The following is a 14,306-nucleotide window of genomic DNA, read 5'->3' as shown; positions in this document are numbered from 1 at the left end:
TTTTTTTCCCAACTTCTAGCATGGCAGTTCCTAATATACCTTAGAAGTGACTCATTTGAGTATTGGTCTCTTCTTTACCAACCATACATTTTACAGGGGCCCATTACAGCTAATTCTTGTCAGATGTGCCAGCAGGGATGGCAACAGTCTACAGACAGAACCACCATGACCACGTCCCTTAGTCAAGGGAGCCATCACGTCAGTAAGGAACAAAGCTGCACATCTATTTTTGGTTCATTCTCCGTGGAAAGTTTCCTAATTTCCGTCCACTTATATGTCTGGTTTGAGCCAACTTGGTTGCCCCAGTAGGCAGGTAGCTCCTATAGAATGACTGTCTTCATTTAACTTTTAAAATATCCCGACAGCAATGTTTCCCAGACTGTGTGTGCGAAGATGCTTATAACAACACGTATGCCTGTGTGCGGACCGTGTCGGCACGGTGGGACTTACAGTACTGCGAGTTTGACGACCAGGAGGTAAGGTGCCCTGCTGCCTCCCCGTGTCTTGCCAGCGCTTTGTTGGCTGGACTTGGTGGGAGAAGAGCAGTTCCAAGGGTGCTCTCTAGGGAAGATGAGTTTCTTCTCTGTACTCCCACTTAGGTTTCCTTCAGTGAAGGAATCGGAATTCCCAGGCCATTCTTCACTGCTGTGCCCTTTCTGATGAGGCTGTCTCCACTCCCGCCACCACCCAAACACACTTTAAATACGCAGGTCACTTTGTCAGATGCGGCTTCCCTACCTGGGTGGGCTGAGGGTCAGACTCCTCAACTTGGTCAGAAACTCTGTCCCGACCACAGCACAGTCCTGTGCTGCTCAGACAGATCCGCATGGCCGGTCTGAAGGACCACGTGGACACGTCCCTATGGTTTCACACCACTTATCAGAAAGTGCTAACCTACGCCAGCTGGCTGTCCACATTGGGCCATGTGGAGCCAACATTCATCATGTTTTTCAGAAGCTGACTCACTCGCCATTTCCATGTAGCTCTTAAGCATTTTAAACAGGCAAGAGAGTTCCCCTCCAACTCAATTCCTGTTCCTCTTCCCCCATAATCTACCCACGTAACTACTTTATAAGTGACTAGAGGCGCGATGCACGAAATTCATGCAAGAGTAGGCCTTCCTTCCCCGGCTGCCGGCACCAGTTCCCTCTGGCGCCCAGGCTTCCCACACAGCCCTGCTTTGTCCAGAAGGTCTAATTAGCATATTATGCTCTTATTATTTAGTCTAAGGGAAGCCACTTGAAACCATTATAGGCAAATTCTGCCTGCCATCTTCCTAGTCTAGCACTTGACTCCAATTTGGAGAACAAGGTACAGACTGGAGGGAAATAGTGATATTAGACATTAATAGTGATATTAGAAATAGTGATATTGTCTCTTTCAGCAACACTGCTTTTCTAACATTTGTGTAACACAGGTTAGAGTACTTTCCTATCTATCCTCATTTGAATCTTCACAATTCTAAGGCAAAAATAAACCTTCAAATGTCAGCTCCTTCAGTAACTTCATTCCTAAGTCTAGTTTCTGAGACCCTGCATGTGAAGGTCATGCCTTCTGCTATCTGCTTTAGTTACAGAAAGTAATAACCACCCCCTCCTGACTCTGCCCAAAAAGGGCCCCTTTCCAGCACGTGGGCCATAGACCGAGGCAGTTTAACCCCCAACAGATGCTCCACTGTCTCATGGATACCCCTGGGCTTTCAAGGATCTTTGTTTTCTTTGAGGATCTTGAGACCAGATGATGTTTTCCTGGGCCTTGGGTGTTGTCTGTCTCTGCCCTCCCCATTTGGGAACAATTCACATGAGTATTTCTTCCCTCCATCCTTTCATTGCCTATAGGTGTTTGTAGAAGTCTATAACCTGACTGCAGACCCCCACCAAATCACTAACATTGCTAAAAGTATCGACCCAGAGCTTCTCGGAAAGATGAACTATCGGCTGATGATGCTGCAGTCCTGTTCCGGACCAGCCTGTCGCACTCCAGGGGTTTTTGACCCCGGGTAAGTTTCCGTTTTCTTCAGTGACTTTGCCAAGTTGGCTCTAGCTGTCTGCTGTTCTTGAAGGCAGCGGGAGCCCAAGGGGTCCCTTCGCTGTGAGCTGTGGTTTCCATGCTCGTGCTGTAGAGTGGGAATACCGTGTGTCTCAGTGCATCAGCCCGTGTGCCAGGAGAACACGCTGTTGGCAACTTCCTCTGTGTGCCCGTCGGTGCTCGAGAGGTGTAGCCCCGCTCCTGCCGCTGGGGCTCCTCTGCCTCCCCTCCTGGCTGGGATGCTTGTCAAGGCACCACTGGCGACCCCGGGGCGTCTGTAGAGTAACTGACCCAGTCCTACCCTGTTCCCTAGCACTTCCGAGAGCATATGCCTTCATTTCATGTCTCAGAAACCCCGATTACAGAGACATGAATACTTGCCAGTAAATGTAATGTATTAAATACAGACAATGAAACAGAAGGCATAAACTCTCATGTTGAAATGTGTAAGCCCACTGCAGTACACAAAGGTAGGAAAGATGTTTACCACCTACTCAGTGGGCTCCATTCCTTCCTCTCATTCCTCTTGAGCAGTAACTTTTCACCACGAACACTGGGCTCAGCACACCATATCTCTGAGCCGCCCATGGCAAAACCTGTCATCTTTTGCTCGAAAATTTACAGAATTAAATTTTCACGGGGAAAGGATTATTTCAGTTCTTGTAGCCTGATTATAGGAGAGAGGGAAGAATGCTGTCTTAAGCGAATGAAAAGCCATCATCATTATTTAGCCATCGTCACATGAAGTGGTTCTTCAGTCCACATTAGAGAGGAATGTAGGTGAATGAGTAGGGAAACAGGATTCCAGTTTTTGAACCCATTTTCTCTTAAATTCCTTAGCCATAGGCTAGTCTCTCCTAACAAACATTTAGGCCTATAGAATCCCACAGGCCCAATCTAGCCACCCTGTTAGAATACAGGCACACACATTCATTTATGGATTGTGTGTGGCTGCTTTTACACTTCAGTAACATTGAATAGTTGGGACAGAGATTGTATGGCCCACAAACACTAAAATATTATCTGCCCCTTTATAGAGGAAAAAAAATTTGGCCAGCCCCTGTTCTAAAATAATAGTAAGAATTAGTTTATCCTAAAAGACAGCAGATACAAGTAAAAGACAATGTTATTTCTAGCCTTCACCTATATTCTTTATGTTTGCCAAGTCTCAGCTCAAATTACCATTCGGCATTCACTCTAACTTCCCCATGGGTGGTAAAATAAGTTCTTTTATGTGCCAGACATTGTATACAAATTGCCTTACTATTTTATTGGTGGCCAGAGGGGTTAATGACTTGTCTCAGTTTCAAACTCAGTCTGAAGTACACACCTGTGCTCTTTTACTTAATTGTAAAAGAAAGGCTGAGGACTTTGCAACTGCTGGCGGGGCCTTCAGCAAGGGCTAGACTCATCCATTAGGCCCCTTTATACCTTAGGGATCTCCCCTTCCCCCAAAACAAACAAAAAAACAAATCTCGCCTCCTTCCTAATGCCTTCTCAGATGAACCTTCCTCTGTTTCTCCTCTCCCGTTTTGTGTGGCTGACTTGCGATGGAAATGCCCTTATTAAAACTCCCCCATCTTGTGCCACTAGATTCCCGTCTGGTGACTTAATTGTCCTTTGCAATCCCATCCTGCAGGTAATGTGACATCCTTTTACTCCTCCTCCCCAGATACAGGTTTGACCCTCGTCTCATGTTCAACAATTACAGTGGCGGCAGGACTCGAAGGTTTTCAAAACACCTTCTGTAGCGACCTCTGCATGTAGCGACCTCTGCAGCTGGGCCTCTGCACGCCTGTCTGATGAAGTGAGTGTAGTAGGTGTCTGTAGCTAGTCTTCAAGACCACGCCTGGAAGAGTTTCGGGACTGGCTTGTTGTAAGTCCTGTTTTGAAAAGCACCCCAATCAGCCCACTTTCTGTGCAATGTGTTAAACTGTGAACGCTGCCCGTCTGTCAGGAGCGGCCGTCCCCAGTCCCTCCGTTCAGCTGACACAACCGCTCCTGAGGTCCGTGTTCTCGCCGTACCCTTTCTGTTCTGGGGTCGCTCCCCAGGTGGTCCAAGTCTGAATTTGTAAACCCGTTCAGAAAAATGTGTTTGGTATACAGCATGACCTAAAAATCAAAGGACCTGCAGAGCATTTCAGATTGAGCACTTGACTCTTAAAAAGTACTAACATCACATGGCTTGAAGAATAACTATCAGAACTAAATCATCTAAGAACAAGTACCACTGCTTTCAGAGTAGCAGAAATATGTTGTTTATAGTACCTATCCATCACGATGTGATAAGTCGCAAATTCAAAACGTCAACCAAGCTCTGTTCATTTTTTGGGTCTGGACTGGCACACACTGAGATAGAACAGAGGCTTTTGGTAAAGGCTAATTGCAGGTAGTTGTTGAAGGTGAGAGTCATCTATTTTCCAGGGGCTGCTCACCAGATGGAGTCTCAGGTAACACCAGGGTTAGGGGAAGGGTGTGTGTTTTGAGGGCCTTCTGTGGAGGGGGCACTCGGGTTGACATGTAGTAAGTGCCTGACCAGCAGGGAGTCTGGGTTTCAGTCCCAGGCTGAAGTTGTTTTGACTCTCTGCATTTTGCTGACACTATCTAGCTGTTCATTTGTTAAGATATGAAATATTTTATAGTTGATGCACAGCTTCGTTCTTCTGAGTTTGTGGTGTCTTGTGTAATTTGGGCCCCATTCACCATTCTCATTAAAACCAGATCTTGTTGAGGTTTCCTCACTATTTAAAACTTACATATTTTTGTTTCTTGACTCAAGCCCATTTCCACCATTTTCTTCAAAGGAGGTTAATCAGTGGTGGGACAGTAAGGAAGGAGGAAACGCTGTGGTTTGTAACCTGATCAACTCAGGCAATAGTGATGTAGCTTTATTTAGGGTCTTAGGCTGAGCTGTAAGCACTTTGTAAGACGTGGTCGTAAGCAGCTTTTCTATCAGAATTCCAGATAGCCATTGGGTTTATTCCTTTACCTCACGTAGTCCATTAACTGGTGATATTTAGAGGTGAAGTAGGCAAATGAAATGGACACCGCTGCTGTGAAATTATAAAAATTTGTAACTAAAAGCAAACTACAATGTTGAATATGGGTTTCGGCTTTATTCTACACTTTTGATTCTTAACATTTCCCAGTCAACTTCCACATTAATGAAAGTTGGCCATAACTATTCCCGAATAAAAAGAAACCAACTCTTACCAGGTCTTGTACTGTGATGTCATATTATTCAGTTAATTCACTTTATGATGCAGAGAGTGACACACATCAGCTGCCGACCTACCCATCACCACCAGCAGCTTGTTTGGGTGCTGGGGACGCAGTGAGGCCTCTCTGTAGTTGCATTTCCAAGCTGAGTGTTGAGTGCCCTCTGATTTGCCTCTCCCATTCAAGCTTCATTCTGGATCTGGGCTAAAATCACCTTTCATCACGAGGCTTCAGCTTGTATAGGCTAGCAGGCTACAAAATGCACAGAACTTTTCAAAATGTCTTTGTCTGAGGGACCCACTGCAGGAGGCTTGCCTTGTCTCTTAATTGTACTGATTTAAATTTTATTATTTTCCCTTATAAGAAGGCCAGGTCCATATCTGTTGGTGCCCTTCAGAGTAGAGAACTACCCATTTGTAATGAACAGAGGACATAGGAATGAACAGATTTTGCCTTATAAAAGTTCCTATTACAAAGCTCTTCCTCAAGTACAATCACCAAGTAGGAAACACCTTTTGAACATCTTTGAATCAATGGTGCTGTTGCAAAATAACATTTTTTTGGTCAATACAATTGACAACACTAGGGATTTTGTACAAAATAGTAATGATAGCCATGGAAGTTATACGTTAATATGTGAAAAATGTTCTTAAACTTACTTTTAAGTGTCTAAATGAAGGACTCGTGCTTTTTAACGAAAGAATTGTCCCAGGATCCTTATTATGAGAAAGCAAAGAGTATGTCACCTGATCCACCAGTGGAATTAGATGGGAATATTTGGGTTCTTTAGTTTTACCACCACTATGTCCCCCTGAATTTTGTGAATTCCTGTGTTTGCATCATCTGTTCTGGCAGTTACTCTGCCCTGGTTCTGTCATTTCAGTCATTTGACTTAGAAAGTGCCCTTCAAAGGACCCTGTTCACTGCTGCACTTTTCAACGAATTAAACTTGATTTCTGTTCTAGTGGCAACGTGTCCTTTGTCTTAGTCCCCACGTAGTAATTCTGACAAGATGCTTTCTTTTCCTGATGCCGTTTCGTGTTCCACTCACTCACCTAGGACAGGACTGGTTGTTTTCACACCGGGGTATAGTCTGTTCCTGGAAAGCTCTCCTACACGTGGTCCCTGCTGGCCAAGCCCCGAGTGAGCACCACGTAGAAAATCCTTCCTGATCCATCTTGACGCATTTACAGCTTTGGAGAACAATCATCTTACCTTGGCTGGCTTTCCGTTAAATAAACTAAGCTCACCTTCCAAGGTGCTTTACCTTGATGCCCAGTCATGTGACCCAGTGCCCCAAATAACTTCATGTGGAAGCTGGAAAACTTTTCTGAAAGGGAAGGTTTATATTTTAGGCTTGTAGGCCATGTGGGCTCTGTTGCAACTAAACTCTAACTAGGGCTCCTTTTGTGCTGCTATACCAGTCAGTAAAGTCAATGAGTGGCTATATTCCAACAAAACTACAAAAACAGGTAGGACCTGATTTGCCAACCCCAGACGTAGTAAGTTGCCTCATATCCTATAAATTATGAAGGTCAAGTAGAAAAACAGGATGTTAGAACACATCCATAAAGTTGCCAGATTACTAACCCCCAAAATGGGTAATTGGGGTATATCACAATGTGAAGCCATCAAGTAAAAGGAGAAAGTTTACCTGCATAGACTCACCAAGTGAGGCCAAGTACAGACTCTCCCAACTCCTTTTTTCTGATTTATCCCACCAGTTCCCATTGAGACTACATGCAGAACCAAATTCCCTGCAGAATTAGTCTTTGTTTCATCTTTCTCTACTAGCAATGGGTTTAAAGGGCTGGTCATATGCATACTTTGAGAGCAGAGAACCCAAAGACCCCAGGCAGAAAACGCTGTGCTGAGACGGCTACTGATGGCCTAGGAATTATATATAAGACAAGATTGAAACGTGGGACACGAGCTAGCTCCGAGTACTGGAGAGGAGGTAACAGTTCTAAATACTGGTCTTTGAGAGGAAGCTTGCATGACCACCTGTCCAGGAGACCCGTAAACATCCTCAACTTGTCCTCAACTTGTAGCTGACGTATGATCAGAGGTCCTAGAAGGGCAGACGGACACAAAGGATGCTTGTAATTAGTACTTATTATGATAAAAATGGCTCTGCAGGATAGGTTTTTCCCTCAGCTTAATTCACCCAAGCTCACAAAGCTAATGATAGTCATGGTTCCAAAGAAGATCGGGCTTCAAAGCCATCTTTCTGTCAAACTCTGCTGTCTCTGTGATCTACGAAGGATGTTCCCCTCCATCATATACCTGAGTGCCTACTCTGCTCACTAATGAGTTAGTTATGAAAGGGAATTATCCCATTCCTGACCTTGAGGACATTATATAAATTAAAAAGAGAACTTAAGAAGAAAAACTCCAGGCAAGAAAACTAATCACCACTAAACCAGCCTCAAGGGACTTCTTTAAGCTGAAAAGAATGGGTGCTATTAAGTAACAAGAAGACATATGAAAGTAGGAATCTCACTAGTAAAGGTAAATATACAATAAAAAGTAATGGGCTAATCATAAAGTTAGCATAAAGGGTAAAAGGTAAAAGTAATAACTAATAATTACTTAGGGCATACCAAATACATCAAAGGGGGAGTAAAAATATAGAGGTCTAGCACATGTTCAAACTTAAGTTGTCACCAACTTAGACTGTTACAATTGTAAGTTGTTATATGTAAGCCTCAAGGTAATCACAAAGCAAAAACCTACAAGATATCCACAAAAGATAAAGGACTCTAAACATACCCCACTACAACAAGTCATCAAACCACAGAGGAAGAGCGCAAGAGAAGGAACAGAATAAAGACACTGGCCCATGGACTCGGGTTCCATTCCAATCAAGGGCACAGACCTTGGCTGCAGGCTTATCCCAGGCCCTGATTGGGGCCTGTGTGGGAGGCAACCAATCGATGTGTCTCTCTCACATCAATGTTTCTCTGTCTCTACTCCTCCCTTCCACTCTCTTTAAAAATCAATGGGAAAAAATATCCTCAGGTGTGGATTAACAAAAAAAAACAACAAAAAAGACTAATCAGAGAAAAAGGGCATCATTACATAATGATAAAGAGATCAATCTAACAATAGGACATAACATTCATAAATATTTATGCACACAACAGAGGAACACCTCAATATATAAAGCAAGTATTAACAGACTGAAAAAAAGAAGAGGATTTGTCCCAGATAGCTCTATTTGCAGGGCAATGACAGTTTCAGACTAAGAAGGGGAGGGAGGTGCCATTACCATTCAAGTGGCTTCTTGTTACACTTCATGGCCTGGTTGTTGCAAGAGAAATCAAAACAGAATTCTCTTCACACCTCATTTAAGTGCTTCCAGCATGGCTGTGGTAAGTAAGCCAGTGTCCAAGGCGGCTCCTGACGATCCAATGCATCAGCGTTGGTCCACGCCACCAATAGGACAGTATGTGGTGGTGTGACTTCTGAGGTTAGATCATGAAACACATGGCCACTCGCGCCTTGTTCTCTCTTGGATACTCGGGGGGAACCTGCCACCACATGAAGACACCCAGCAGCCCTAAGGTGACGTCTGTGTGGTGCAGATGTGAGAACTGCCAATGACCAGCCCCACCTTGACAGCCGTGTGAGCCATCTCAGAAGCAGATGAAGAGTGAAGAGTTCACAGGACTACGCGCAGCCCCAGCCATCATCTTAACTCGTGGGAGACCGACCCCCAAGCCAGAGCCATCAGCTAACCTGCTCCGAACTACTGACCCACAAAAAGTAAACAATAAATATTTTAGGCTGCTGATTTTGGAGTAATTTGTTATGCAGCAATACATGACTAACATAATGACCAAAGAAAAACTGGAGCAAGCCTTTTGTCAAAACCTATCCAATTCTAGGTACCTGGGCTAGGGCAACGCTGTCTAGTGGTAAAGGCTCAACTTACCTCCAAAGGGGAGGAAAAGTCATGCACATTACATGCTTGAGGAATATAAACAAACACTGGTTCCCAGCTATTGTTGCTGACACCAAGTAGAGGCTTCTTGGTTGAAACAGTTGTTAAGATGTTCTCGGCACATGTTGGAAGATATTTTAATGGACTCTCCCCCAGGCTCCAGGGGTCCCCATAACTCACAAAAGCCAGTGCGGGGGAGCGCAGAGCACAGGCCAGAGCAGCCCTTAGCAGCTGCGGCACGTCAGGGTTCGGGCTGGGTTTCTGAGGCACCTGTTGTCCAGATCAAGGTCATCCGTCACTACTCCCTCGCCTCAACCCAACGCTGGGAAAGTAGCTCGGAAGCGCAACAGATTCTGTTCCTGCTCACGTCCCTAAGAAAGGCTGCTTTGTGCACTTCTCCTCCCCAGGCCCCCGTCTCCCAGCATCTCCCAGAGTAGGGGGGCAGCAACTTTATTAGGTCTGAGATCAACCTGGCGACCTGCCTTCCTTTACAGCCTGGAAGGAGTGACTACTGATGGAGTCTAACGGGGCAGCCTTCCGCCTTGGACTCTGCTTTTACGGACGTGTCCACAGACAGCAAAGCCCGGGGCCAACGGGTGCTGTGCCCAGCAGGGCAGACAAGAACTTGGGCCTCGGTCCTCCTGCCCCTTTCTTCTCCCTGCAGTGACACAGAGGGCCCCAGTTAAGGGTTCAGCCAGGCGTGAACACTGACTTCAGGAAGCTGCAGCTCAGGGTCCTTGTGGAGGAGCCCCTTCCTGTCTCGAAGGGGCACACAGATGTGCCCTGCAGCTGGGAGAGAGACAAAGGGAGCTGAAAATACGGTCCAGAGATTGCTGTCTGGGGGAGAAGTCACATACATGCCTGACAGCACTGAGCAGACACGGGGTGAAGGCCCCAGACTGCACCTGCGCACGGCCCTCGGGCCTGGGTGTTTCAGCATCGCTCTCCTCACGGTGACAGGACAGCACGGGCATCCCTCCGTCCCAGCTGCTCTGCGCACCTGGCTCTAACTAGCCAGAGAAGAAAGACCACGCTCTGCCACTGCATTTCTGGGAGCACAAGGGAAGGTGCTGAATATTCAGCCATCCTAGAATCTTGAGTGTTTTGCTTAGAAAAATGTCCCTCTTCGAAACTGCACCCTAAGCGATGCTTCCAGATGAATTCAGTGTCGGCACCTTGGCCCAAGGGTAGAGCAGCCGTTAACACCACTGCAGGAACAAGAGCTCGGAAGGTAAGACCACCCTGCACTGTATCGGGCTTTCCGGAGTACCAAGTACCTTCACATTCATCATCTTATTGGCCCTCACATCAGCCCTGTGAGGTAAGCAAACACTTTGCAGGGGGGAAAACGTTGGATTTGACCCACAGCAACTGCCATTGTAAGTTTTAACTCTGCTCTTGCCAAAAACGAACTCATGACCTAGGGAGAATTATTTAGCTCCAGTTAAAGTGCTTTTCTCACAATGGAGGGAAACAGCAGGTGATGCTGACATAACGTGCTGCCCAAAGACCTCAGAAACCAGCTCCATCGTGTAGGAAATTTCATAGAAGCTATGCATTCTGCTTGGTAGTCCTCATCCTTAAGATCTCAGCTCTAAATCACTTCTAGGAAGCCTTCTCCAGCCTCCTATACGCTCCTAAGCCTCTGGACTCGACCTTCAGGACACTTTCCAGTTTGCATTACTCGTGCACCCTGGTTTCCATGAGGACACGGGTCGTGATGTCCTTTCTCGGGGATCTACCCAGCACCGAACATCCTCAGGGTGATTTATAACGATTCGTTAAGTGAAAGAAATGAAAACACTTGGTGTTCTACTCAAGTTTCTTCTTGTGCAATGAATAGAACAAACTAAAGCGAAAGGTTAAAAAAAAGGATAGTTATAAGAATACAGATATAACAGTAAACCAGATACACTCATTTCTCAAATATGATTACAATTAGTTCCAAGCTGTTGGCTGAGAAAGAAAAAGAGTAAGGAGGGGAAAGGTGGGGAGGAGAGAGGGATTTTAATAAGCATAAACCCTACTATATCTCTAATATAAAAGCAAGCTGAACAGTGTTAGAATATTATGGATCCTGTGCATTAAAGCTTTATACTGCAGGTAACTAAACTGCGCTCGGGGGAGCCAAGGATTTGGCAGCAGCAGTGTCACCTGGCCAGCTTTTCAGAAGCTAGGCAAAATTAGGAACATACAGAACTCACCACTCCGGCACAAATTAACAACTTTTTTTAAGGAAACGGTTCAACGCAAGGACCTCATTTTGTCTTGCCATCTCTTTCAACGGATCCTAAACACTGCTCTTTCGAGACCACCAGCTTCATAACAAACAACTTTCCCCAAGAGCTACTGGAAGAGGGGAGCACGAGGGACAGAAAGCACCCGTGGCCTCATCCACACCCCTACAGGCAAGCTGGCTATCTTCCCCGGCACACTCCAACTCCCCTAGGAAGTTTATTAGGAAAAAAGGCACTGGAACTTGGACTTGGCAGAAGGCTCGATTTCTACAGCTGCCCTTGTGCCCCGTATTGATAAGGCATCAGAAGACAGGCTCGATTTCACCTAAAAATCATTGGCTCTGCATGTTTCCCTTAAGAGCACACATGCAAGAAAAAACATCGGAAGTGTTTGCCATTTTGAAAAGAACATGAAGACCATGTGTAGTTCGGATTAAAAGATTGGAATATGAGCTGTTGCCTCCCAGCAACCATCATAATCATTCAAGGAGTCTACGTCTTGGCACCACACTACAGTTTACTGCTCCAAAACGCCTGGCATTTAAGTACATGTGATGGCACTTGGAAATCAGAAAGACCTTAGCGCAGGGCCCCTAGAACTCCAAAGGAAAGGAGCCGCACAGGGTTTAATGAATCCCACATGTCCATTAGGGGAGGGCACAGTGAGGGGAGGGTGCAAAACCCCCCCAGAGCTGTGCCATTCAAGATCCAGGCCCATGAAAGGCAAGGCTCTTTGTTCAGAAAGATAAAGACAAACCATCCTGGTTAACAGAATTCCCAAAACAAAGCCAAAGCCCAGACATAGCCCTGGTGTTTCGTGTTTGTGCGTAAGCATTTTAAAATTCCAATACTCACTTTTCTGGGAAACGGGAAGAAGAGAGGAACTTTTGAGTTCAGCTGCTACCAAGCACTACCTTAGCCAAACCTAAGAAGCACAACTGGCTTTGGAAACCGTTACTGAAGTTCAAAAGGATCTGTCCTCGACCCTGTTATTCTCACTTTGTAGAAAATTTCCCCCCCAAAAAAACAAAACAAAATGAAACCAAAACTACTAAGAAACCAAACCAAACCAAAAGCTCTGCAGTTTTTATCGCTGCCCACGTCCCTCTCCCGGCCCCATCCCCCCAATCCTTACACCAAGCTTTCTTGCACACTTAACACATGAGAATTCTCGCTTCATATTACACACAGTTTTACAAAGTATCATACTTTAAAAAGATATTCGCTTGTAAGAACATGTACTAAGTAACTTCAAAATGCAATGGGTATTTAATTTTAAAGCGTGCCTTTGACATTTATGTAAAATGTTTTTTGTACTCTTTCAATAGAAACTTACCTGGCCACTGGGTAAAGCTAGCAATGAAACTGCTGGTCCGCAATGTGTTAATTAAGCAAGTAGTGATTCACACGAGACAAGTATACACTTTAAGTACCTAGTTTCCCATGTTCCTTTGAAGAGGAGCATCCTTGATGGGGAGTAAAACTCCAGCCTTGCAAGTGTCTGGGGGATCCTCTGGAACTCAGGTCTGAAGCATTCTTCCGGTGGGCCCAGGAGGCTGTCTGGCTAACTGCAGTAAGAACACTGGGCTCTGCTACCTGCCCTGCCGGTTCCTCCCCTGCAACAGCGCCTGTAAAGGAAAACACGGGCAGGTGTTTCGCCCTCTGCCACTCAGCACCATCACTTCCACGGAATGCTAACGGAGCAAAAAAGGACAATAAAGCACCCAGGTATCAACGCTGTGCTTTCACCTCTCCGAAACCCCGAAAGTGCGGACAGATGCACTGCCCATTAGAGGCAACCAAGAAGGCTTCGAACAAGCCGCGCAATGGAACGACTGGATTGAGCGCACAGGAAGAGGACGGAGAGGCCGAGCAGCTCGGCTGCCAGGACGCGGCCCTACCTCTCACTCGGGGCCGCAGGCAAGCTGCTGGACCTCGATGCACCTCCGTTTCCTCACCTGCAAAATGGGAATGAGTTAATACGCATTAAGCTTTTTAGAATAATGCCTGGCATGCGCTCAGCACTTTGTTTATCCTACAGAGAATTTCCCTCCTCTTTCAAAAACACAGAACCCCTAATTGGGATCATTTGACAGAGTCCCAAACGCAGCAGGTAACTCTTGAGAACTGATTTTGCAACCAGTGATACATTTGGAAGAGAAGCCTAGAGCAGGAAGCTAATCCCTTTAAGGAATAAAAATTTCAAAACATCCCCCTGCACCTTGAATAATAACCAATGCTGAAATCTCAAATTAGATTCCTATGGACAGTTCTGTGAAAAAGGAACTCTGTATGGAGCCATCATTTTCTATTATGATATTCTCACTTGTGAAGCAGCTCTAGTTCGTGAAATGTTACCCCCTCACCAATCAGTGTGGCCTTGCTATGTCATCAGTGCCACTAGGGGGCAGTGCAGTAGTAAGAACACTGATCTGCAACCGGCTTGGAGGTCTAACACCAGGAGGCAGTGGTGCACAGGGTGGGGAGGATGTGTGTGTGGGGGGGGTGTTAAACCCAGCCAGTCACCACTGCTGACCACCAAACACACCCCACCCATGTGAGACAGTCACGTTGACCAAAATTCAAATGCTTTTCAGTTGAAAGTGGTCTGTTTCAAGGATGGGAGGCCTCAGGGGTAAGAATGGGGGGTGTGAGGGGTGCGTAGAGGGAGAAGATATCTAAGGAACCTACAGTGTTCTATGTTGGTAGTAGCCACAGGGTGTCCCACTTTATAATAATTCTCTAAACTGTTCCCAGGCTTTATACACTTCGCATGCATGCCTATCTCACAATTAAAATAAGGCTTTAGTAATATATTATATGGGCACTCCGCTAGGGTTATTTTCCCCACAAGACAAAGGAAAAATGCCATTTGA

At 45.7% G+C, this 14,306-nt stretch overlaps 2 protein-coding genes across 2 annotated transcripts in view; one reads left to right on the top strand and one right to left on the bottom strand.

Moving 5' to 3' along the window:
* The window catches only part of GNS (glucosamine (N-acetyl)-6-sulfatase), a 43,178-nt gene extending 36,960 nt beyond the window's left edge, over window positions 1-6,218 (top strand). The window contains exons 12-14 of the mRNA XM_079773740.1: window positions 366-476; window positions 1,839-1,999; window positions 3,701-6,218. Of these exons, the coding sequence (XP_079629866.1) occupies window positions 366-476; window positions 1,839-1,999; window positions 3,701-3,779 (351 nt within the window). The 3' untranslated portion in view covers window positions 3,780-6,218. The remainder of the gene's footprint in view (window positions 1-365; window positions 477-1,838; window positions 2,000-3,700) is intronic.
* A 6,285-nt stretch (window positions 6,219-12,503) lies between these two features.
* RASSF3 (Ras association domain family member 3) overlaps window positions 12,504-14,306 on the bottom strand; it is an 80,941-nt gene continuing 79,138 nt past the window's right edge. Inside the window, exon 6 of the mRNA XM_079773742.1 lies at window positions 12,504-13,058. Coding sequence (XP_079629868.1) covers window positions 13,023-13,058 — 36 coding nt within the window. The 3' untranslated portion in view covers window positions 12,504-13,022. The remainder of the gene's footprint in view (window positions 13,059-14,306) is intronic.

The sequence above is a fragment of the Cnephaeus nilssonii genome (assembly GCF_951640355.1).
Source record: "Cnephaeus nilssonii genome assembly, chromosome: 6".
Lineage (NCBI taxonomy): Eukaryota > Metazoa > Chordata > Mammalia > Chiroptera > Vespertilionidae > Cnephaeus > Cnephaeus nilssonii.
Note: the sequence above shows the minus strand (reverse complement) of the source record. Positions and strands in the feature narration are given on the sequence as shown.